This window comes from Dipodomys ordii, unplaced genomic scaffold (assembly GCF_000151885.1).
Source record: "Dipodomys ordii isolate 6190 unplaced genomic scaffold, Dord_2.0 Scaffold132, whole genome shotgun sequence".
NCBI classification, from domain to species: domain Eukaryota; kingdom Metazoa; phylum Chordata; class Mammalia; order Rodentia; family Heteromyidae; genus Dipodomys; species Dipodomys ordii.
The window spans coordinates 2,553,475-2,579,374 of NW_012267348.1; the positions used below are offsets into that span (position 1 = coordinate 2,553,475).

The 25,900-nt window shown below is 37.7% G+C and overlaps 1 protein-coding gene across 1 annotated transcript in view; it reads right to left on the reverse strand.

Moving 5' to 3' along the window:
- Cacna2d3 (calcium channel, voltage-dependent, alpha 2/delta subunit 3) overlaps positions 1-25,900 on the reverse strand; it is a 935,068-nt gene that overhangs the window by 252,646 nt on the left and 656,522 nt on the right. The window contains exon 14 of the mRNA XM_013030732.1: positions 3,012-3,029. Within this exon, the coding sequence (XP_012886186.1) occupies positions 3,012-3,029 (18 nt within the window). The remainder of the gene's footprint in view (positions 1-3,011; positions 3,030-25,900) is intronic.

Sequence of the window (25,900 nt, forward strand, 5' to 3'; positions counted from 1 at the left end):
AGGCATCTACCACCACAGGTAGACGTGGACTTGTTCCGTTTCTATTTAGTTTGCCTAAGTCACAAACTAGGTTTAATAATGTGAATTCTGTAACTCTCATCCGCGTTTTGCAAAACCCTCAAAACAACAGAATCATGACAACCATAACTTATTGAAAACAACCAGTAATGTCTGCCACACATTAGGGCACCAAAATTGGACATGTTTTAGTTGTAGATCAGCTTAGAGATTAAAATAAGCATGTTTACAGAGACATAGCTATTTGTAATATTTATAGAGAAAACAGTTGCAGATGATACAAAGATACATTCCAATAAAAACATAGCAAAAAATGCAGACAGCAGATGGTCCAATGTATGTGCTCATGACCTCATATGAAAAGTGAGCCAAAGACAGAGTGGCTGGGATGTCTCCCTTTCCCCAGAGAACAACAAGCTTTTGGGGGCTAGAAGGAATTCATTATAATCATATCTATGAATGGCTGAAATAAATTGGTAATGTCTAAGAATTGGGAACAAATCTCAACTGACTTTACTCTGGAAATCTTTGCTTTGTTGGAGATTAAAGTTCACTCTTTATTTGTATCTGACTCCATGTAGCAGGTGCAGCTTGTTAATATGGTGCTTCTAATGAAACAGAAGCATTGCATATCTGCTGGACTATACCAAATCTTTATAACTGGTTAGCTTGAGCTAGGTCCACAAAAGATTATACAGTGGTCCCAGACCACCCCTTACCACATAGCTGCTCTGTTGATGTGTTCTGGGGCATCAAGATCAAACCAAACTTTGAACTTCATATTTTGTATGTCTCTAGCATGTCAGACTCTGTATGAGGCATAGGTAGAGAATGATTTTCATTCCAAAATTGGAAAAGTAGTCTATCAGTCTCATTAAATAGCTATGAGCCACAGGCTTAGAGAGGTTAAGTATTATGACCACAGTCATGGATGGCAAAACCAACACATTCTTTCATTGGTCTAGATGGAATATTTGAGGAAATATGGTTTGCAGGGACCTAGCCCATCTAGAAAAGCCTCTACACATGTTATTGAGGCAATACTGAAGAGGGAGAGGAGATGAAAAGTGAATAAGGGGCATCCAGGCTGATCCATTTCATCACCGGGTGGAGTCTTTCAGTCCTAAGCAGGATGCCTTTCGTCTGGGAGATGCTCTTCCTAATATCCTGTACCCCCTAGCCCAAACTCCTAAAGTTTACATGCAAAAGCTTTCTCCAGAGCTAAATTATCTAGAGAAACCCACCACACAAGTTCTAAGACAATTTCACACTAGGTTCTTAATATTTTTAAAAGATAAACCTCCTCTGTTTGAATAGAGAAAAAGACACATTAGTAGGTATGACAGAACAGGAGGCAGAATGATGGCTATGGAACAATTTGCTTGGATTGGCTGCCTCTTCTGGGGACAGGGAAAGAATTAGGAAAGCAATCGAGAAATTTTCCTTGACTCTGGACTTCCTATGATCACAATAACATGCCCTACTCTAAACAGATTGTGATTGAGTCAAAATACAACAGAAGAAATGAACGTACTGTGTGCTATGGATGAATCATATAGTCCAGCAACGTTCTTTCTTCTATCTTGGTCTGTTTGGACTTTGTTTTAAAATATGGCTGATAGCTCCTCCGATTCATAAGGAAACTTCTACAACAGGACAACAGGAACACTTTTGTGTATGGATCAGTAGCACTGTGATATGTAAATGCTGGTAAGTAAAGGTTCAGTTTTGAGTACTGAGTTTGTTAAGTCTCTTTACAGAAAGGAAAATTAGGCAATGTAGGCAATTAAGAAAGCATGTTCCATCAAAGATAGCAAGTCTTCCAAACAGTTTGGAATTCAGACCATTTATTTACCCTAGAAGCTGTTGCTATCCTTGAATACTTTAACTTTTAATGAAGTGTTCAGTCCTTTTGTAATGGCATTCAAGTGTAATCAAACATCACCACAGACCATCACACACTAGCATGTCTCGCCTTGTTTAAATATCTCAAATATATTTGAGTAATTGGGTCATGTTTTTTAGGCCTCTGGTTGTCCATATGGTCTGAACAGACTGTCTTTTGCAGAGCAGTGGTGCTACTTCTCTATGAAGAGGAACCTAATCATCCCTGGTCCAAAATGGGAAGCTCAAGAGATGTTGCTTAAATTTCACAGTGGTGCCATACCTTAACTCTTGAAGTAAAACCAATCCACATCTGGTCACCAGAAATTGCTTTTGCGTCTAGAAATCTTGGTTACGTTTGTGAAATACACAGGAATAAGGCAGCAAACATGATGTGGCTTTTATTCTTTCTCTCTCTCTCTCTCTCTCTCTCTCTCTTTCTCCCTTTTTTTTAAATCATAACTATTCCTAGGATACAATAACATGCATGGAGACGACACAGTAAAGCCACCACTGCAACTAGATGGAGTCTTTCTAGATAGAGGACATTATAGATGGCAGAACCAGATCATCTCTGAGAGACAATGACGACCAGTGAAAGGGTCTTGCCATTGGCAAGAACTCTGCTCTAACACTCTCTGGGTGTCACAGGCAATGAGACAAACAAAGGAAGTGACAGATTTGTAAGGAATGAAACCCATGAGAGTTTTCAGAGACTTGGCTTAGGAACCTAGAATTTAAACTTGGTCACTAGACCCTACTAATCATTCACATTATCTGCCTCCCTGGGAGAGTATTCCAAAGAAGGTCTGGAATGTTATGTTTGAAGAACTGTGCCAAACTTACTCCTGACCTAAGAAGTTTTAAGAGAAAAGTTAAACGTAATGGATTCATCCCTCAGCCACTGGCTGTGGCTGGGTCTCAGGTGGGACCAGCATGACTGCAGCAGTGGACCAAGTCCACGGTGTCCCTGTCAACTTCAGGTTTCTGAGACTGTAAGAGAAAAACCATTTCACTGGTCATGAACAGTGCCAAATGTACAACACTATGGACACATGCATGACTTGTGACTTTTGAGAATGACTGGGATGTGACAAAGAAGACTTTACCTTTTGAGCCTGAGGGAGCTGAAAAGAATGGGGGGAGGGAACAAAAAGAAGAAAAGAAAAAAAAAAGAATCATTATATAAGAAGTTAAGATTCATTGTAAAACTTTACTTTGTTTCCATGGGTGATTACAAAAATCAAAATGAGGAGAGGATGAATGATATACTATAAAACCCAGTGTCTTTTCAAAGTAAAGCAACAGTAATGATTAATTGGTGCTGTCAACAGACACTTGGACTTTTGTAGGACATGTTTAGGAATCACCATGCCCAAAGCACTTGGTAAACTTCTGCAAAGTTGGACTTGAGCTGCTTCTGATCAGCAGCCCAATGGCACAAGCCCATGGCACAGCTTCTTCCTGCATGCCAGTAGTTTTGACTAGATGAGAACTGTATGGAGGCATTTGGGGACATCACAACTGGGAGGGTGGAATGAAGGGAGGGAGAGCTGTTGGTCTCAGATAGTAGAGGCTAGGGTGCTGCACACACATCCTACGATTCATGGGATAGTCCCCACAACAAAGAATCACTCAGTCCACATGTTAACAGTGCCAAAGTTGAGCAATCCTGCTGTACATAAAGATACATGGTTAGAAAAACATTTTTAAGTCAAATTTCCTTGCTTTCCAATATATTAGCTATTCCTGTTATGGATGGTTAGAGAGCATGTACACAAACTTGTGCATTGAAAGAAAAGCTGATAGTCATGAAATAAAAATGCAGTCAAGACAAAACAGCTTTCTCAATGGCACAAACCAAAAGCTGTTTCCCAAAACAGCTTTTCCACCAGTATTTCTGCACAGAGACTGAAATTAATAGGAAAAGATGAACATTTATGAGATCCACTTGTCTGTTTTTTTTTCTTGTCTGTTGGAACAATTAGGCTGTGGTTTAACATCACTGTATTGTGATTACTGTATCTGTAAGCTTTGAAAGCATTTCTCTAATCTGGAAAGGAATTAATATTATCCATGTGTTAAATACTCAATCTAGGAACAACATCATTATGAAGACTGAAATCTCCTTCTTATCTTCGACATTTGTCCAACGTGAACTTGTCACCAGCATTGTATTGAAGTCCTTTATCTATATTATCCCATTAAATCACAGCAACCTAATGCCAGATACTTTCATTTTACAGATGGAAAAAGTAATTCAACTTAGAGTTTATATAATTATATAATGTCTTTAGTGTGTGAATGTATGTGTATTGCTAGTATCAGAGCTTAAACTCAGCTTCACACTTTCACTTAGTTTTCATTGCTCACAATGGTGCTCTACCACTTGCTCCAGGCCTCCAGTGTTGCATTTAGCTGATAACTTGAGATGGAGTCTAGCAGACTTTTATTCCCAAATTTTGAAATAAAATCCTCTAGATCTCAGCCTCCTAAGTAGCTAAGATTACAGACAGATCTGGGAGCCATAGATTCAAGATTTATACAATTTTTGTGTGTATATGTCTGTATCTATGTCAGATTTTTACAATTTGTGCATGTGCACACATGCATGTGCATACAACAGTCTTGAGACTTAAATGCAGGGCCTGGGTACTGTTCTTGAGATTTTTACTGAAGGCTAGCAGTCTATTACTTGAGCCACAACTACACTTCCAGCTTTTTTTCATAGTTAATGGAAAGTAAGGGTCTCACAGACTTTCCTCTCCTAGCTGACTTCAAACCCTGATCCTCAGATCTCAGCCTCCTGAGTTGCTAGGATTATAGGCCACTGATGGTTGGCTTTCTACAGTGTTTCATGTATACATGCAATATGTTCCAGTGCTGAGCTGCCGGAATATAGAATGTACAGATTATATTCAATTTACAATGAACAAAGGCCCCAAATACTTGGGAGCTGTGGCGACAGATATTCCCCCTACCTACCTAGAATTTATGAGTTCAGAAGTGCTCTAAGATGTAAGATAACTAAATCATGACTGGACACAGTGGCTTATACCTGTAATCCTGGATACTTAGGAGTTGAAGTGAGAAAAAAAAATCATCTGGTCTCAAAAACAAATAGGCACGGTTTTAGAACATGACTATAATCCCAGCTGCTTAGAGGTAGAGGTAGGAGGATCACAGGCTGAGGCCAACCTAGGAAAAAACACAAAACCGTATGGGAAAAACAAACTTCAGAGCCAAGGGCTTTGATAAAGCTCAAGTGGTAGAGCACTCATCTAGCAAGTGTAAGGTCCTGAGTTTAAAACCAGTACTATCGAAAAGAAAGGACAAATTAGACATCCCAGGATTCCCATTTGAATTTTCTGCATTTCTCCATTTTTTTAATCTTGGGAAGAGCACTCTCTTTCATTTGTACTAAGATCAAGGCATCCATAAATCTGATTTTTATCCCCTGCCCCAGTGGATGCAACCCAGTAAAAGGGTAGAAGGGGGAAAGGGTAAAAGAAATGTCTCATATTTCAGTGAGGTCTCTAAAATAGCATTAGGCTCTCCATGATCTCTTCAGCACTCCATTCCTAACATCCTTACCCCAAACAGTTCTCTCTATTTAAAAAAAGAAAGGAACACAAGCATGCTTGTTGATTCTTTCTTCCTAGTTAAGGATAAAACTATTCAGAAAGGAAGTTCACAAGTCTCTCTAGTGTTTCTCAAGAGCTCATAAAAATGTATGAAGAGGTAAAAAACTGAGCCTCAAATGAGGGATCACTTAGAGAAAAGTTTCTGAAATCTTAAACATCTTTTTCATGAAATGAAAAAGAAAACCTTGGACATATGAACATTGCAGAGTAGTAAGAATTCCATGTTGAGGAATGCATTGGTATTGGATCACAACCTATGTCATGTGAAATGCACAGGGGGGCTTTAAGAAATACAAGTGTTTGATGAACTGTAAAATAAATACCAAAGTGAAATCCTGCATAAGCATCCAGATTTTACAGGTCTGTTTGACAGAAGACTTGCCCTTTCTCTCCCTCTCTTTCTTGAAATTTTATCTTGGTTGAGCAGGAAACAAGACTCAGAACGACTCATCAATTTAAGCACATGAGAAGAAATGCTGGGAAGGAAAATAAAAGACTAGGCCTTTGTGGTAATGTCCTCAGTTTAAGCCTGGCCTCAAACTCTCCACAAAACATGTACTTTCCTCAAGAAATAACTCATAAGAACAAAGAGAAACCTTCCTACTGGAGCTCTGAAATAATGTAAATTATAGCTTGCAATGCCCTAAACAGGTTGGTCCCCCAAAAGGAGCTTTAGAATAGAATATAACAAATTTAGATCAGATCATCCGCAGCCACAAATACTACCACTTGTGAGTCAGTTCTCCTAAACTCCTTCACCCAACACTTATGAATGGTGTGCAGAGCCTGGAAATTGAAGCCTTACCAATCAGATACTGAGTCTATATCACTGGAGTCCTCAGGCCAAGGCTTTCTAGCCTTGGAGTAGTGTGCTGGGAATGAGCCAGATCTTGGATGGCCAGTAGGTTTAGATTCCAGGACTACTTTGTGTGACTAATAATGGCTGGCTTTAGACAGTGTTGGGAAGGATTCAGAATTTAACTGGGAAAAATATTATAACCAATTATCATTATTTGCTGTAGGCTAAGAATGAAGAAATGATAGAAGATAGAAGTGGAGGTTGGCTCAAATGGTAGAGCACCACCCTTGGGTGAAAAATCCAAGTGTGAAGCCCTGAGTTCAAGCCCCAGTACTGGCACCAAAAAAAATACGACAGGAGGAGGGAATGGCAATACAAATCCTTGAACATAGCAAGGTCTTGCTTCAATTTTCTTTAAAGTTTTGAGCACATAATTGCCAGATTATTTACTTGTGTAAGATTCCTCTTCACCACTAGGTCACAATCTTCCTGACAGCAAATGCCCTGAGTATATTTCTAACATTCCCATACCTGTGATTAGTTTCCTCCTTGTTAAGAGTATTCCATTAGTGGAATATACACACAGCTTCTACCAGGGAAAGAAACATTAGGTAATAGCCTTGAATCTACACCTCTATACCATGCTAATGCCTTTAGCATTCATTAATGCCATATATTTCTGCTAGCACAAATATAAACTGTTAGAGTCCCATATGCCGTGCCAGGGATAGATTTCTATGTATGTCTAATAAAATCCTTGATCTTCAGAAACCAAACTGGAAGCTGCTCATCATTACAGGGTCCACACAGTGTGTACCTTTTCTTCTTCAAAGCTACCTTGACAGCCGGGTGCCGGTGGCTCACACCTGTAATCCTAGCTACTCAGGAGGCTGAGATCTGAGGATCGCGGTTCAAAGTCAGCCTGGGCAGGAAAGTCCGTGAAACTCTTATCTCCAATAAACCACCAGAAAACCAGAAGTGGTGCTGTAGCTCAAGTGGTAGAGTGCTAGCCTTGAGCTGAAGAGTTGAGGGATAGCACTAAGGCCCAGAATTCAAGCCCAAGAACAACAAAAAAACTAACAAACAAAAAAAATCACAAAAAAACTACCTTGTCATAGGGGAGCTCTATGTGGAGTCTTTTGAGGAACCTCCATACTGCTTTCCAAAGTGGTTGAACAAGTTTACACTCCCACCCTATGACCCAGCAATCCCACTTTTGGGCATTTACCCAAATGATCACAAACAAGACCACACTAAAGCTACCAGTACAACTATGTTTATTGCAGCCTTATTTACCATAGCTAAGATATGGAACCAACCCAGATGCCCCTCAGTAGATGAATGGATCAAGAAAATGAGGTATATATACACAATGGAATTCTATGCCTCCATCAGAAAGAATGACATTGCCCCATAAGTTAGGAAATGGAAAGTCTTGGAAAAAATTATATTAAGTGAAGTAAGCCAGGCTGAAAGAAACATAGGTCCCATGGTTTCCCTTATTTACAATAACTAGTAAATGTCTGAGTCAAGCAGAAAAGGTCAGATAAGTTGATGTTAGGGGAATGAACCTCAAGATAAGTATTCAAATGGTTTTTTTTTCTTTCATGCAATTATTTCTAACATATTTATAAGATGATTTGTTTGTTGGTTTGTATGTCCCTCCCCCACAGTATAACCCCTACTTTCACTGTATTTGATGTTGGTATAATTTGTGGAAGGGAAGGGCAAAAACAAATCGTTTAACTAGGGATACAGGTAGACCCATTGCAACAATGAGATGTACAAGTCATTATGTCGAAAAACGAACTTTACAACTTTGGTGGGGGTGAGGGGAGGTGGAAGAGTATGGGAAGGGATGGGAAGGGGAAACAAAGAGGAGGCAACAATGCTTGATAAGAAATGTACTCATTATCTTGCCCATGTAATTGGAACTCCTCTGTATGGTATTTTCACAATTAAAAAAAAACAACCAAAAAACCTACCTTGTCAGGCAAAGTCAACGAGGTTCCACCTCTTTGGGCTCATTTCCTCACCTACTACATGAAGATCTTGATAGATAGCCTTGGGTCCTTTCTAGCAATAATGACTCAGATTATAGGATCCTATGTACAGCTCTACATAGACATTTTCAAGTCATTTAAATTTATGTATATTTATATATGTTCATACTTGAATATATTGTATTTCAATCATATTTACCCTTAAATTTTCCTAGTGGGTCTCATTTAACATTAATGTCATTTAAAAAATACCATAAACAAGAGGAAAAAATGTGATATTTATCTGTCTTAATCTGGCTTGTTTTGGTTAACATGGTAATCTCCACTTCTATCCTTTTTCCTGCAAATGACTTAATTTTATTATTCTTTATGCCTGAACATTACTCCATTGTATATATATTCCACATTTTTTTATCCATTCACCTATTGATGGGCATTTAGTCGGATTCTAGACTTAGCTATTATGAATAGTCCTGCAACAAATATGGGTGTCCAGACGTTTCTGTCGTATGCTGACTTTTGTTCCTTTGGGTATATACTAAGGATCAGTATAGCAGGATTATATGGGACTTCCATTTTCAGTAATTTTGAGGAAACTCCATAATGATTTCCATTATGGCTGGACTATTGTACATTTCTACCAACAGTGCATAAAGGTTCATTTCCCCAAAGACCATGTTGTTGTTTGTTTTCTTGATGATAGCCATTCTGACTGGGGTGAGATTAAAATCTTAATGTCATTTAGATGTGCATATGTTTCACAAATAAGGACGTTGAATGTTGTTTCATATGTTTGTTGGCATATGTATTTCTTTTGAGAAGTTCAGTTCAATGCATTTGCCTATCTATTAATTTGTTCTCATGGTGTTTTAATTTTTTTAGTTCTTATGTATTAATATTAAATCTCTGTCAGATAAATAGTTGGCAAGTATTTTTTCTTATTTTATACACTGTCTCTTCAATCTGGTAATTGTTTCCTTTGGTGGGTAGCAATTTTTGATGTGATATAATCTCATTTGTCAAGTCCTACTATAATTTAATGAACTTTGGGAGCCTATTTTGATAGTCATTTTCTATGCTTGCATTTTGAAGTTATTTCTTTATATTTTTCTGAGACAGTTTCAAATTTTCCTATCTTACAGTAAGACTTTTGGTCTACTTGTACAAATTGATGTTTTTATACAGCTATAAGAGAGGGGTCTAGTTTCAGTCTTCTGAATTAAGATATCCATTAAATGTTTCCATCACCATTTGTTTAAATAGGCTTTGTTTTCTCCAACGTATTGGCATATTTGTTGAAAACTAGATCATTGTTGTTATGCGGATTCATTTCTGGGGCCTGTCTTTCTGTGCCATTGGTCTACAAGTCTGTTTTCCTAAGCTTTTTTATTTCTATGATTCCATATAATTTGAAATCAGATATTATGATGCCTCTAGCATTACTCCTTTCACTAGGATAGCTTTGGATATTCAAAGTCTTTTGTGTTTCCAAAGGAATTATATAATTTTTTGGTATCTGTAAAGAATGCCGTTAGAATTTTGATAGGGATAGCATTAAAACTATATATTGTTTTTGGTAATTTGGCCACTCCATGAACATGAAATATCTTTCCTCTTCTATTATCTTCCTACATTTCTTTCTTGGTTGTCACTTCTTTGGTTAAGTTTATTTTTAGTATCTATCTGTCTTCTCTATTTCTCTGACTGTCTATATATCTTAAGGCAACTGTGAATGGGATTGTTTTCCTAATTTCTTTCTCAATATATTCAACATTGGTATATAATGCACCTCTGATTTTTGTGTAAATTTGTATCCTGTTACTTTCCTAAAAGTGTTTATCAAATTTAAGAGATTTTTCAGTGGAGGTTTTGAAGAACAGAATTATACTGGTTAATTTTACTTCTTCCTCTCCTATTTATATCCCTGTTATTTCCTTTTTTGTCCTGTTGCTCTGGTTAAAATTTCAAGTGCTGTATTGAATACGCATGAAGACAATAAAATAACTTTTCCTCATTTTTCCCTTCTAGTGTGATTTTTTATATATTTTTATTGTAAAGATACTGTACAGAGGGGTTACAGTTACATGAGTAAGGTAATGAGTACATCTCCTCTTGAGCACTGTTACCCTCTCCTTTGTTTTTCCCCAGCCATCCCTTATCTCCCCAGCTTCCCAACTCCTCCTTTCCCCCCACCAAGTTGTAGAGTTAGTTTTTAACATAGTGTCTTTTACATCTCATTGTTACAATGGGTCAGCCTGTATCCTTTTAGAGGAAATACTTTCAGTTTTTCTTTATTCAGAATAATATTGGCTGATGGCTTTGTAGGCATATTGCCTATATTTTGTTGTGATGTTCTTTCTGTTTTGAGTTTCTTCAGGATTTTCATCATAAAAGGATGTTAAATTTTTGTCAAAGGTATTTCTGTATCTATTGAGATGACATATGCTTTTGGTCCCCACTTCATTTACTCATTTGATATGTTGAACCACCCTTGCATTCCTGGAATAAAATAATTTGGTCATGATATTTTTTGTTAGTGAATATTGACTATACAAAAGGGTTTCATTGTGACATTCCCTAACATGAATATAGAGAATTTTGATCAAACTAAAGCCCCTGTTACATTCTTTTATTGCTTTAAAAAAATAGTTTTATGGGTTTCATCATTCTGCTTTCATCTATGTATATGAAGTACTTAAAACCCATTATATCTTAATGTGTTGAGTTAATTTTGCAATATTTTATTGAGAATTTTTGTGTTTATGTTAATTAAGAAATTTGATCTTCACTTTTTGTTGTATCCCCATCTGGTTAGGATAGCAGGGTAATACTGGCTTTGTAGAATTAGCTTGTTAGCATGCCTTTCCCCTATATTTTATGGGAGAGTATGAGGAGCAATTGTGTTAGTTCACTATTGCACTCTTGTGCTTTACCTCTTAACCACTTCTCTTTGCAGCCACACATCTGATGTTTTGTTTCAGATTCATGGGAATACGGGCAAGTGCTGGCTGTCTCTAATATACTACTTTCCATTCCTGCTGCAAGTCATTGTGTTTTCTAAAGAAAGGAGAAAGTTTACAAAGCAGTTGTGGTTTGCAATGGGCTTGTACATTCTTAGAGAGAAGCTGAATTCAGTATGCATTTCATGTGGCATATCACATCTGAACACAGGAAGTCTGAAACTTCATCATTCACAAGAGAATGAAGGGAAATATGATATAGAGACATCATTTCTATGCATAGGCATAGAATAATTATGACATTTTCCACCACTTTAAGTGCCTTAACTTACTGAAAACTCATAGCAAACTTATTAGGTTAGCTTCATTACTGCCCCAGTATTGAAGATAAAGACACTAAAATGTCACTTAGCCAAATAGCATCAAAGGCAGGTTTTGAGAAGGAAGACTAGTGAGGAGGCTCCTGAGTGATCTAGAGAGGAGCTGATGGAGCAACAGACCAGGTGCTGAGGGTAGAGGTGGCAGGGAGTCTTCTAACATATATAGATTTGAGAACAGAGTTAATTAATTGGTGATGATATGAGAGGTAAGACACAAAGCACGTATCTGAGAGTTTTTGCCTAGACAAGTGCAAAATTGGAGTTTCTGTTTATTGAGAGATGGTGAATATGGGAACAACATATCTGAGGAGATACCTAGAGCTCAAATATCTCGTATTCTTCAGTTTAAGATGGCTCTTGCACTTGCAGGCAGAGGTAAACATAGGGAGCTGGAGCCCATGGATAAGCCTGTGTTTAGTCACTGTCAACACATGGAAGAGTTTCCTGAGGGGTGATGCAGACAAGGAACAGTACTGTCTCAGGCCTGAGTTGTACAGTCCATCAGTGGGAAGATTGTGTGCTGAGGAAGAGCTGAGGAAAGGAGGAGTGTGGGTGGGTTTGAATGCAGTGGATCTCTGATGTTATTGCAATCAAAATGTTTGAAAATGAGGCTATTTCTTAAAGAGAGTGGGAGTGTTTTTGGTTTAACTATTATCATTTATTTCATTTGTATCTCAGTGTTTCTCACAGAGCCACAGGAATGACCAAGGGTATATCCACTGGTTGCCTTCAATGAAGTCTTAGACCTGAGTGGGATCTTTTTCAAAAATAAAAGATCTACTTACTGCTCAAAACAGCACATTTCACTAGGAACTATGTAAAGACCAAGTGGGAAACAAAGCATTTTTCTGCCAAATGTGTATAAAACACCAAAAAGCCTGGCCTGCATATGCTGATTCCATTCTCAAAACTGGCCTTTTGCCTCAGGCTTTATGAATGAGCAATAAATCCCTGCTTTCTACAAAGGGTCTTTGTGTTCATTTTCTTCTCCTTGTGGATGCTTACATTAATAATCTTCCATTATTCTTCATTAAGCAATGTGGATAAAGATCCCAACTCATCTCTATGGCAGAGGAGGCTCTGTGGATTGGCCCAGACCCCAAATCCATGGCAGGGAGGGGAAGGTCTCCAAGGACTGAAGACTTAGTGAGACAGACTCCATTTCACTCCCCATATCTACTTTTGTCCCCCATACTAAGCTACCACTGCTATGTATTTAGTCTTCTTAGTTACACTCTGGCCCCAAATCATGGACTCCAGTTCTATATACTTCATCCAGAATGAACTAAAATACAAGCATAATACTTGCCATCCTATTGTTAAAGCCTTACTGGCCCTAGCCTTTTTTGTGATTCTATCCTTTGATTAGTTGATGCTTGTACTCCACCCCCAATCACTCACCTGATCTTCTCACTGAAACCCACACTTTAGAGGAAATATCAGCTCTTTTCTGATGGGAGTCATCACATTCACCCAGGTGTCTTTCTATGACATCAATTTGCTTACTCATTCTTAGCATTGTTGTATCCTACAATATTCCTGTTCTCTTACTTATTTTCTTCTTACTTCTGCACATAAAGATTCAAAATCCAGCCCGGAGCCAGGTCTATTTGATTCAATGTGTAGTTTCAAAGAATAGATTTGTATCTGGCATGTAATGATAACTTAATATACTTTGTCAGAGGATAGGAGGGGAAAATGGTAAGGAAGGAAGGGAAGAAAAGAAAAAGGAATTAAAGAAGAGAGGGAGGAAGAAAGAAGAAGAAACATAGAAGAAAAAGATATGGAGAAGGGAGACAAAGGAGGGGGAGAATGGGAGGAATATGAAAGAAGTAAAGGAAGAAGCAGTGAAGGAAGGAGAGAGGGATTAGAGTTTGGTACACTGGGTTTCAAATGTTATCTCTACCACTTACTAGACATTAGACAACAATATGTCATCTCTGAGCCCTGGATAGCTCTGTACTCTGTAAGATTATAGTAATATTATTATTTTAGTGGATTAATGTAAGGATGAAATGAGACAATGCATATGGAATGCCTACAAAAGTAACTGAGACATAATGGTTACTGTTTTTAATCTCTTTACCTTGCACTCTCCAAAAATTTTAGGGTTGGCATTAGCTTGATGGTGCATGAGAGGTCTCAATAACAAACCATTTTCTCAGATACATCCATGCCATATCAGGCTCTCAAGCTGTTGTATAAAGAAATGATAATGCAGAGTAATGTGTTTTGAAATGTGGATAGTGAATCTAAGTGGCACCATCTTGGCATCGAGGTGGATCATGAGGACTTTCCAAAAGCTCTAGAGATGAATTCTGCTTCCCCACCCCCTCTACCCTCAGGTGAATTCCTAGAAGCAGATGGGTTGGGAACTTGAGCAATAGGTTCCCAGACCTGCCATACCTGTACCATGAACTCAGGATACTCTTGGAACTCTCCGGCTCCCTGTGATTCTGCCCCCTAACCATGACCCTACATAGGTCCCTCCACCCCTGCGACCACTGCGCCATTCCTCATGTCTCTCGACTCCCTGATTCTCCTCAGGTCACCATGGTGTCCCTCTTCAACTCTCCATTACAGTTGATCTGGTTTGTTGAGACAGTTTCATGCTCTTTCTTTACTACCCTCGTGGCTCAGTTTCCGAACAGTATTAAATGCATTGGAGGCTGCAAGTTTTGGAGGAATATGTGCCCACTTGCAATTGCCTACTTTCTAATAAAGACTTCCAATTCACCCTCTAAAACAGATTTAGTCAAACTGTGACTCTTACAGTGGAAACCCATTTCCAACCCCTTTCTTTCACCCTGTCCCCATGCTCTGAATTAAGCAGTCCAGGCCATTTTGTTAACAATGTCAGTACCAAGCCAATCAACTCATCACTTTCCTCTGGCCATAGCAATATGATGAATTATGTGATCTAATCCAGTCTTCTTAGGACTTTTATAGAAGTAACTACAAATGATATCCCTCTCCCTTCCTCCTCTGATCCTGTTCCCCTCTCAACCAGAATGTAAGAGGATAAACAGCTGGGATCAAAGACAGGCCCGAGAATGAAGCACAACAGTGAGACAAACAACTCAGTGCAGTGGTGTCATAGGAACCCCATGTCCATCAACAGGGTTTAGCTTCGAGTGGCTCCATCTTAGTATGGGTCATTGGAACATGCCAAGTGAACTGAGGTTTTGTCATAAGAGAACATGACTAGATTTTATGTGTGAAAATCAAGGGATTCATCAATGTATTTCCATTAACTATTCCACTTCAAAAATCCTCAGAAGTTATTACCTCAAAACATTTCCAACTCTATATATGAAATTTCCTTACAAAGATTCAGGGATATCTCATTTCCCCAAAGTCTGTATATTCTTGCCTTTATAATAATAATATTGGAGAAATCAGGATCCAAAAGGATCTCCCTAAACACTCTTGTCCTGAAGCTCCTCCCCTTTCCCTCTTCCACAAAATAAAGGGTCACTTAGCTATACTCTTGTTCCATATCCCTTCCTAATTCAGTTGTCCTTCCCAGTCTCATGGCTCCAACTATCCCTTTGCCATGCAGATGATAGTAAATAAAAAAGAAAGCAAATATAACTAACTTTTCTACTTTAAGACTATTCCAATAAGGGCTGGGAAGGTGGCTCAGTGGTAGAGCGCTTGCCTTGCATGCCTGAGGCCCTGGGTTCGATTCCTCAGCACCACATAAGCAAAAAGAAAAAAACCAGAAGTGGCGCTGTGGTTCAAGTGTTAGAGCACTAGCCTTGAGCTGAAGAGCTGAGGGACAGTGCCCAGGCCCAGAGTTCAGGCCCCACGACCGGACCAAAAAAAAAAAAAAAAGAAGAAGATTATTCCAATAGAGCACTTACCTAAGAACTGTGGGGAACTGAATTTAGTCCCCAGAACAAGATAAAAAGCAAAAGCAAAACCAGATTAGTGTAGTTTCTAGTTTCTATTGACATCCTTTGATTTTCAGCACTGCAGTTTGAACTCATGGCCTCAGGCTTGCTAGGCAGGAGCTCTTCCAGTGAGCCATAGCTCCAGTCCTTTTTGCACTGATTATATTTTGAGATACAGTCTTGTGTCCTAGGGGCCATGTCTGAACCATAACCCATCAATTTTAGGCTTTCTGTGATAGCCAGGATAACATGCACATGCCACTACACCTAGCTTCTTCTAACATTGATATGAAGTCTCATGAAATTTTCTGCCTGGGCTGGTCTGGAGCCATGATCCTCCCAATTTGAGCTTCCTGTGAAGTTCAGATAATAAGTGATTGCCACTGTGCCTCAGCCATAGGTTCAAAAGACATTTTGTAAACTTTTTCGCTGGACTGGCCTTTTATCTTGATCCTCTCATTCTTAGCCTCCTGAGTTACAGGTATGAACCACCAGCACTGCCTTCCATCCCCATATTTTATATAAATATATATATATATATATACACACACATATGTATATATGTACATATATATACATATATAGGTATATACACACACATATATATCAATAAGTTCTTCAATCGCTGTTGAAAGGACTCACGGGGAAAATAGACATATTCCAAATACCCTTGTTTTTGAGTTTGGGTCTTATCTATTTAAGAGTAAGTTATCAACATCTAGTTTATGATACAGATAAAACTTCCAGTTGTTTTTCTGATAGTAAATTTAAATGTAATAAAAAGAATGATGTAAAGACCTATGCAACACATATATTTTTATAATGCTTATTAGAATCACACAAGTAATGTATATTCCTTGTATAAAATTATATATGAAAGACAGGTCAAAGAAGACATTAGCTGAATGCTGGTGGCTCATGCCTATCCCAGCTACTCAGGAGGCTGAGATCTAAGGATCACGGTTCAAAGCCAGCCCAGGAAAGAAAGTCTATGGGATTCTTATCTCTAATTAACCACCAGAAAATAAGAAGTGGAACTGTGACTCAAAATGGTAGAGCATGAGCCTTGAGAAAATGTGATCAGGGACAGTATGCAGGCCCTGAGATCAAGACCCACAACTGACAATAAAAAAAAAGACATTAAAGTTATCTGTAATGCTAATATCCATTTTCATCTCAATTAATATCATGGTAACTAACTCCATGGCATTTGAATTTATAATTAATTCCTTTTTTTTTTTTGCCAGTCGTGGGGCTTGAACTCTGAGCCTGAGCGCTGTCCCTCAGCTCTTCAGCTCAAGGCTAGTGCTCTACCACTTGAGCCACAGCACCACTTCCAGTGTTTTCTGCTTATGTGGTGCTGAGGAATTGAACCCAGGGCCTCATGCATGCAAGGCAAACGCTCTACCACTGAGACACCTTCCCACCCCTATAATTAATTCCTTATTGAGTGCCTTACCATTATCTACCTATACAGTTTGCATCTTCTCACTAAGATGAATTACACTGTAGTAAATACTTACATAGTCAAACAGATAAACACATTTGTATCTCTATACACCTCTCAAAAATTGTATTTGTCAGCTGGGTGCCAGTGGCTCATGCCTCTAATCCTAGCTACTCAGGAGCCTGAGATCTGAGGATCATGGTTCAAAGCCAGCCTAGGCAGGAAAGTGGTGAGACTCTTATGTCCAATAAACCATTCAGAAAACCGGAAGTGGCACTGTGGCTTAAGTAGTAGAGCACTAGACTTGAGCTGAAGAGCTGAGGGACCCAGGCCCTGAGTTTAAGTCCCACGACTGACAAAAAAAATGTATTTGTTAAAAGATATTGCACATTTCAACCTAAATTGCACATTTCAGCACTCAAGAAATATTATCTACCTCTTATACTCTAACAGAATCCTCTCTGATGTCCATTTCACTACAATTATGCCAAAACTATGTATCATCTTTAAAAATCTTCCAGTAAGTTTTAAATGCAGATAAGATGAATGGGACTTTTTCATGGTCCAAATGAATTAAGACAGAGTATTAAATCTCAAAATTCCTGAAGGGACAGCTGGCCAAGCTCAGCTTTGGTTCACAGAAAATATCACACTGCCCATTCCAAATGAGCAGGACCAGGGTAGTTAATAGAAAAGAAGTAGACTGATAAAGGCCAGATTTTTCAAACAAATTTCAGATGGAAATATCTGGGTTTTTTTTTTCTAGCCATGGAGCCTTCCCTAGATGAAAGGCAAACCTGCATAAATTATTCACTTGATGTCAGACGTTCTTTGGGACATTGGAAAAAGTGGATTATTAATGGGCAGACCAGAACAATTCTCACATTACATATAGCTAGGCCTATCAGCAGGGGAGGGGCAAAAGCCCCAGACATTTTGCTCACTATAACATTCTGAAAATTCTCACAATAAGAAGTCATTTCTCAGCAGGCTTGAACTCAGCATTGTATCAGGAAAATAAGGTTCCAATTAAAATTGTCATTCTTCAGGCTTATTTTGGGTGGTCATCCTGTTGAAAAGTGATCCGAAATGCAGTTCTGGCAATGTGGGGGAGCCCAAGAGCCTGCCAGGTCTCTGGGAGAAAATGGGTTGGTAGAACCAAATAGTAATTTGGCAGAGTCCAGATAAACTAACCATGATACATTTGTGTTTTCTGCTTTGAAGTCATGGTGGTCCATATGGCAGTCTAGGGATAAGAAGATATCATTGGAGGCCAGCAGTGTAGATAAAGCAAGGTCCAATGAGGAAGGCAGCTCTTTTCTGCAGCTTTCATTTAGGAAAAATCCAGACAGGATGCAAACCTACCCAGACCTTCTCCTTAACTCCCACCCAACCAGTGTCACTTTTCAACATTGTGACTGCTTCCAGTTGGATGCTCTAAACTGCTGGTTTTAATTAAAACTTAATTTGCAAAAATGTTTCATAATTTATGCATGTCATGTAATTCCTCTGAGATGATGAATTTGGAGCCAATTCAGGGCCTTATAAGGAGAAACTTCGAGAAGGTTAGGGGAGGAATGGCCAAAAGGAAGAACTAAGAGGAGTGAGCAGAGAAGAAGGCACTGATAGATTCTTTCAGCCCCTATCACAGGGATCTGAGCCATATGGGACAGACATGGACTTGGTTTTCTGAAAGCAGAGTCTGTTTGGCAGATCATAGACATGGAGAATCAGAAGGATCAGCAATAGCTAAAATGGTCCTCTAGGCAAAGTCTCCCATGGGGAAGAGGAGCCAGAGAATTTGAAACTCTACCAAACACATGAATGGGCTTCCAACCACCCCACAAAAGGAGACATAAAAGTCCTCAGGCTCCTACTGAGCTCAACATATGTCTTCAAGGGAGATTCTGTAGGGATGTGCCAAACTCTTGAACCACAGAGAAATCTGCGCGGCAACAACTGGAAATACTAGGTTCCAAAGAAAGATGACCAGAAAGATACTTTCAGGCTCAACTCACACTTCGTTACTTGTTAGATGAACAAATCTCCAGTCACTCTTCTTAGTACTTACAGTAAGTACTTGTCATGGGAAGGTAGGGAAGAGGCCAGGAATAAAGTAAAAACAAACTCTACTTACTCTCAAAAGGTGGGGGTTCAACACCAGTGTTACATTTTTTTTTCTACCAAACCTGTTATGTTACACATTTCATAAGCTGGAATACAAAAACAAGCCATGAACCAGAACTGAATATAATCACAGGCATTTCTGCTATGATGTGATATGTATTTCCATAAAACTGTATGCTAGAAATCACAGAACTTACAGAAAAAATAGGATTTGTGACAGATAAACCCTTGGCAACCATAGCACCACACAAGTCCTAGAACAACCTTAATGAACTGTTGGTGCAGCAATATGCACCTGTTAAGTTCCTAATCTTGAAAAGGAAAAACAGCAACATGAATATGGGAGGTGTGAAGAAGGGGAAGGTTGCTGATCAGTGGACACAAGAGTAAAGTGTTTGTGGGGTGAGCTAGGTAGGAAGTACTTCTGAAACAGAACACTGAGCCCAGAGAACATGCTCTGAGTGGGCATCTCTCTGTGCTATTCTGAGCTCTGCAGGCTGCTGCTCTCTACAGTGCTCCCAGTCCTCAGTGGTGCAAAACTACCAGCCCAGGGAAAATGACATAGGCATCAATGAGATTGCCAGTTACATAGCAGCTATGAATTACAGAAATGCATGCCTTAGTATTTTATTCAATATTCATATTAAATTCAGACCCAGGTTTTCATAGAGACATTAATAAAAGCATAGGACAATACCTTTAACATTATTGATAGCCATAAAGAGTTAGAGAGGTTGCATCTTTTATTTAAAGTAATTTGAGATTCAAAAGGAAGCTAAGCTATACATTTTCTGAAGCAGGTAACACTTGATGACTTTAGAATATTGTTGCTGAAGTGAGCTATATTTTACATGTCATATTTCATGGAATTTTCAAAGGTGTGGGAACTTCCAGAGTGAGGTAAGACCATACAAAACAGATATTCCAGATTTCTCAACCTTCAGGAGTCATGTTTGCATCTTTACTTAGGTTACTTATTTTTATCAACAATATTGGAGTTTTACCTACTTACAACACTGTTTTACTTCCATTAGCATGAGTACATTGTTATTACAAGGTTTCTGAGAGCTGTTTGTTGGTTTGAGGTACAATGGATGAACCTAAGGCCTCCTGGACACCAGGCAAGCACTCTATTATTGAGCTATATCAACAACTCCAAACTTGTTTTTGTTTTGTTTTGTTTGTTTTTGTTTTTCTGGTCCTGGGGCTTGAACTCAGGGCCTGGGCACTGTCCCTGGGCATTTTTGCTCAAGGCTAGCACTTTACCACTTGAGCCATAGCTCTACTTTTAGCTTCTTTGGTGGTTAATTGAAGATAAGAATCTCAAAGACCTTCATACCTGGGCTGGCTTTGAAAGGCAATCCTCAGATTTTTAGCCTCCTGAGTTACTTAGGACTATAGGCTTGAGCAATAATGCTTGATTCAAAACTGTTTTTAATAGATTGAGATAATGATAAAAAGGTGTCTAAAACTTGTGGAACTTAGGGAAAATTGAAAATTTAAGAAGTCATAAAACAAGTAAGGTGATTTTTTAAAATATTTTTAGCATTATAGGTTATTCTTTGCAATGCTATGAAGTCCAAAGTTAAACAACAACAACAAAAACCCCATCTAAGTAAAATGCTTCTCAATGCCATTTGTATTTTGCAACAACTTTGAATTCTGCACTTAGAGTGAGGGCTGGGAAGGTAGCTCAGTGGCAGAGTGCTTGCCTTGAATGCATGAGGCCTGGGTTCAATTCCTCAGCACCACATAAACAGAAAAAGCTGGAAGTGGCGCTGTGGCTCAAGTGGTAGAGCCTGAGCTGAAGAGCTCAGGGACGGCACCCAGGCCTAGAGCTCAAGCCTCATGACCAACAACAACAACAAAGATTTAATGAGTGAACTGTATAAGTCTTATCTCTAGGAAGAGAGACTTTGAATAGAGAGGCTGTCCTGAAGATAGCCAATTACAGCAACAGGGCTTGACCACCCGCTAGAACAACACCATGAAAGCCAGACCCAGCAATGTTCATCTTTGTTGACTCCTATCTCCTGCCCAATACTGTTGAAACATTCCTAAACACAAGAAATTACAGTTTTGGGGGAAAATCCAAGGACATCATAAGCCAGGGAGAAGAAGACATCTCTATGTCTCCTTTTGATCTAGAACTTACTCTCGATACAAAAAATGTAAAGCACGTTAGCTCACTTCAATACCAACTACACCAATAGCTGCCTTCAAGATGCTTCCAATAAGGCTGTTGTATTGTTTAGTGAGGGGTCACATGGCAATAGTTTGTCTTTTACTAGCATCTGAAAGATGACCATCATGATAGGGCCACACCTGTAATCCAAGCTACCTGGGAGGTAGAGACAAGAAGGGTGGTCAGAGCCTAACCTGAACAAAGTCAAAAAATAATCTAAAAGTCACACTAGGAGTGTGACTTGAGTGATAGCGTGCAAGCATTAGCTCCTTAGTTCAATTACACAGAAAAAAAAAGAATCATACAATTAAAGGCTTACTGATAGGGCTTAAGGATAAATTCAGAAGAAGATTCTAAAGAGGAACTTCCAGAACAATAACTTCACTGCTGCTCTGGGGGAAAATAAAATCATGAAATGATTCTTTCACTGAGCTTCATGGGGAGTAATGAACACTGTATTTAATTCTAGCTTTCTCTATCTGTACCCCTGGCATCATATAAAGCATCCATGTGGTCCTGCAATTACCTACATCCCATGAAAAACGTAATAAGATATTAAATGAAAACAAATGACCAATGTAGTTCTTGTATCCTCAAGCTTGTATCTCCCATACAAGAAAACATTAACCAGGTAATAGAAGGTGCGCTCTGGGTGACATATTGCCCTGTCTGTGCTTTATTAGGAAGTCCTTCAGACAACTCCCAACTTCATGATTCTAGTCTGAAAAATTTATCATTCTACTATATGAAACATTCTTTGCTATAAAAAAATAACGACGTTTCCTTTTCTCCTATACTGTTTTTAACATGGCCCATCAATCAGTGAATATATTTTATGTTTACCTGGTTAGAGAAAAAATTACCAAAGGCATGAGCTCTGATAGGCTTTCAGGAAGTTCCCCCCCCCCAACTCCAGGGCTTGAATGTGATCAATTATATTAATGTGATACTATTCAAATAACAAAACTCAGATTGAGTCCAAAGCCTAAATTCTGACCTAATAGTCCAAACAAATCAAATTAATCCTGTTAGTTATTCCCCAATAATTTTTAAATTGCTAATTAATGAAGTAAATTGCTAGTGAATGATAAGAGGAGTAAAAAGAAAAATGAAATGGTTTCCTTGCCCACAGACTAGAGGACACCTTTGTTCTCCAGTCCAACTGCCATATCATTTTGGATCATTTCTAGAAAGGAAAAGGACTATTAATATATGGTATTGCTGAGTCTCTCAGACTGCATTTTGCTCCCTGTCCCCTAGCACTAAGAGCCTGGCAGTCCTTAATTTGAAATCTGTGGATGTTTTTCTTTCTTATGGGCTTAATTTATTAATTAAATTGTGAAACAGTAACTATTATCAAATAACGATTTGTAATATCCTATTGCCCTTTTTGCTATTTTGCAGATTTTTTTTCTCTTAAGTCGTATCTTAGCAGTATACTTGGGCCCAAACCCCCAAGAGGCAGATTTGCATCTGATGTTTACATTTAAGAACTAGAGGGCTGGGTACTCATGTCTTTTGCCTAATCCTAGAAAAAAAAAGAACTAGGAGGTTATAAATGTCAAAGATTGCTCTCATTAAAAATAACAACAACATAAACCAGGTTAATGTAACATGGAATAAAATAATAAAATTAATAAACCTCAAATAAAATTAACCTCTAATACAATTAATCTGTAACCAAATTTTTTCTACCTTGACTATGAATGTATAAATGGAGCAAGTTAATGAAATCATCTTTAAGATAAAACAAACTAACAATAATAATGGTCTGTTATCTTTAGATTTCTTCTTATGTTCATAGTAGAGTTACTAGAACTAGATTAGCTCTCCTAATAAAAACAGATAGAAAACTAAGTGTAATACAAATACAAATGTTTATTGATCAAAACTGGAAAAGAATGTGATCCCCAAAAGAAGCCAAATGTGTAAAGTGAGCTTCCTAATCGTTCTAATTCTTTACCTGGAGATATATCCAATACCACAGAGAAGAAAGGATGACTCCAGGTGGAGCCTGGCAGTTGTGTTGACCTGAGGAGGAATCAATCAGAGATCATAGGTGGCTGGAATTTGTAAGATGGGGTACTGAAGAAAGAATGTTACACAAACAAAGATCTCAGGAAACCAAGAGAAATTTTTCTTAAGTGTTTGATTTTATAACACAAATTTGTATAAACTGAGACTCCATAGGGCAGAACACAATTATAGAAGAAGAGGGAATTTCAGTGAAACTATAGACTGGGAAGAAAAAATACCTAAACAAAAACACCAGCCTGTGAACTTCAAACATGGTTCTGGATTTATTTATAAGTTTCAGCCAAATTAGAACACTTAACTCGTCACCTGAGATATTCCACAGAAACCTGAGAAAGGTTATGCCTTGGTTTGAAACTAACCCAATTCCTAGAATTAAAGACATACCAAACCATCCCAGTCAAAGATTCAAAGCAAGCTTTCATGTTAGTGGATTAACAGACTATCAAAACCAAACTCAACCCTTTTTAAAGAAAGACAATATAATCAACACTTTCAAAATCACAATGCTCATTATTATACCATTTTGCCTACAGCTTAGTAAAAATTACCAGATACAGAAATAGGAAAATGTGACCTCTAAGAGGGAAAACAATAAACAGATAAAAATATACTCAGAAGTGATACTGATAAATATTCTCAAGAAATCAGTAAGTAGAAGTGTACTCAAGAATGGTTACACTCAGAAATGATGAATTTAGCAAACATGAAATTTAAAATAACTGTGAAAAATACAGTAAAAGATTTGAAGGAAAACATGAACACAATGAAGAAGGAAATAAAAAACTCAAACCAAAAAGCAGTAACAAGCAAGTGCGATGCCTAGAATAATAATAATAATAAAACAATATTTAAAGCATCAGAGAGTCATTGTAGGACACTAAAGAAGAAATGATCAGTGCATCTGAAGACATAACAATAAAATAAATACAAATTGAAGAGGAAAAATTGAAAACTTCAATAATGGGTAATAATGGAAAGGAGATGAAATTGTGTAGAACTGAAAGTGTAGAACACCTAAAAAAAGGAGATAATGAAAAAAAAACTGAAAAAATAATGGATAAATAATTTAACTTGGCTAAAATGATAAATACATCAACATGAATTTTAATGAATCTCAAATAAATAGGCAAAAAGGACACAATCCAAGACATTTTACAATAATATTGCAGAAAAACAATCCTAACTACAAAATTGTAAAGGCAGCCAATGAAATGAAGACACATAGATGACCAAGGATAAGAATGTTCACTGACTGCTGATCAAAAACAATTCAAAAACTTCTTTAAAGAACTATAAGAAAAAAATTGAACCTAGAATTGTATATTCAGTGGAGCTATGCCTCAAGAGGAAGGCAAAATTAAAATGTTTTCAGACCCCCCCAAAAAAAAATCTTAGACAACTTGCTGCCAGCAGAGCTGCACTGCAAGAAAGATTAAAGGAAGTTCTTCATGCTGAAGAAAAATGATTCCAGATGGAAACTTGAATCTATACAAAAGAATAATATAGCACCAGAAATGGAAAATATGTGGGTAAATAGAACTTTTTCTCATTTTAAAATTAACATTGTTGTTGTTGTTTGTACCAATCCTGGGGCTTGAACTCAGTGCATGGGCGCTAGCTCCAAGTAATTTTGCTCAAGGCTACCACTCTACAATTTGATCCACAGCTCCACTTCCAGTGTTTTTGGTGGTTAATTGGAGGAAAGTGTCTCATAGACCTTCCTGTCCAGATAGCTTTGAACCATAATCCTCAGATCTCAGCCTCCTGGGTGGCTAAGATTATAGGCATGAGTTATCAGTACCGACCAAGTTAACTGTTTGAAGTAAAATATGAACAATGTATTGCAAGTTGGTAACATATGTGAACCTCAAACTTATGATAATTGTGTTTCATAGGATGGAAAAAAGGTGAGGCAATTATATGGTGTAATTTTCTTCTATTATAAGGAAGTGCACTGTGAGAAGTTAAAGCTACAAACAATTAACAATAGAGAAACCATATAGAAGAAAAAACAGAGATACAGCTAATAGACCAATGGTGAAGATAAAATCAATAAAAAAAAACCCCACTCAATTCTTGGAAAGAGATGACATCAAACAAGATACACTGTATTCATAAACTGCTCTGTTGAATATCAACTCCTTTGTACAACTTCTTAAAGATAATAAAATTATAAATAAACTGCTAAAACACCCAATTCTAAAGAAGGCAAAATAATATAAAAAAGAATAATGATTTATTATAATATAATCTATTCTTTATGTATGTTATTTATATAGTTATATTATATAGTCATTTATAGAAATATGGTAAACTTAAGATGGTAAGAACAGGAGAAATATATGTATGCATATGCATACATATGCATACATATGCATATGCATATGCATATGCAATCATTATATATAATTATATATAATTATATATAATCAGTGCTATTTTATATATGCATAATTTTATATAGTTACATATATTATTTATATCTATGTATGATTATAACACTATGATAAAATTAAGAAA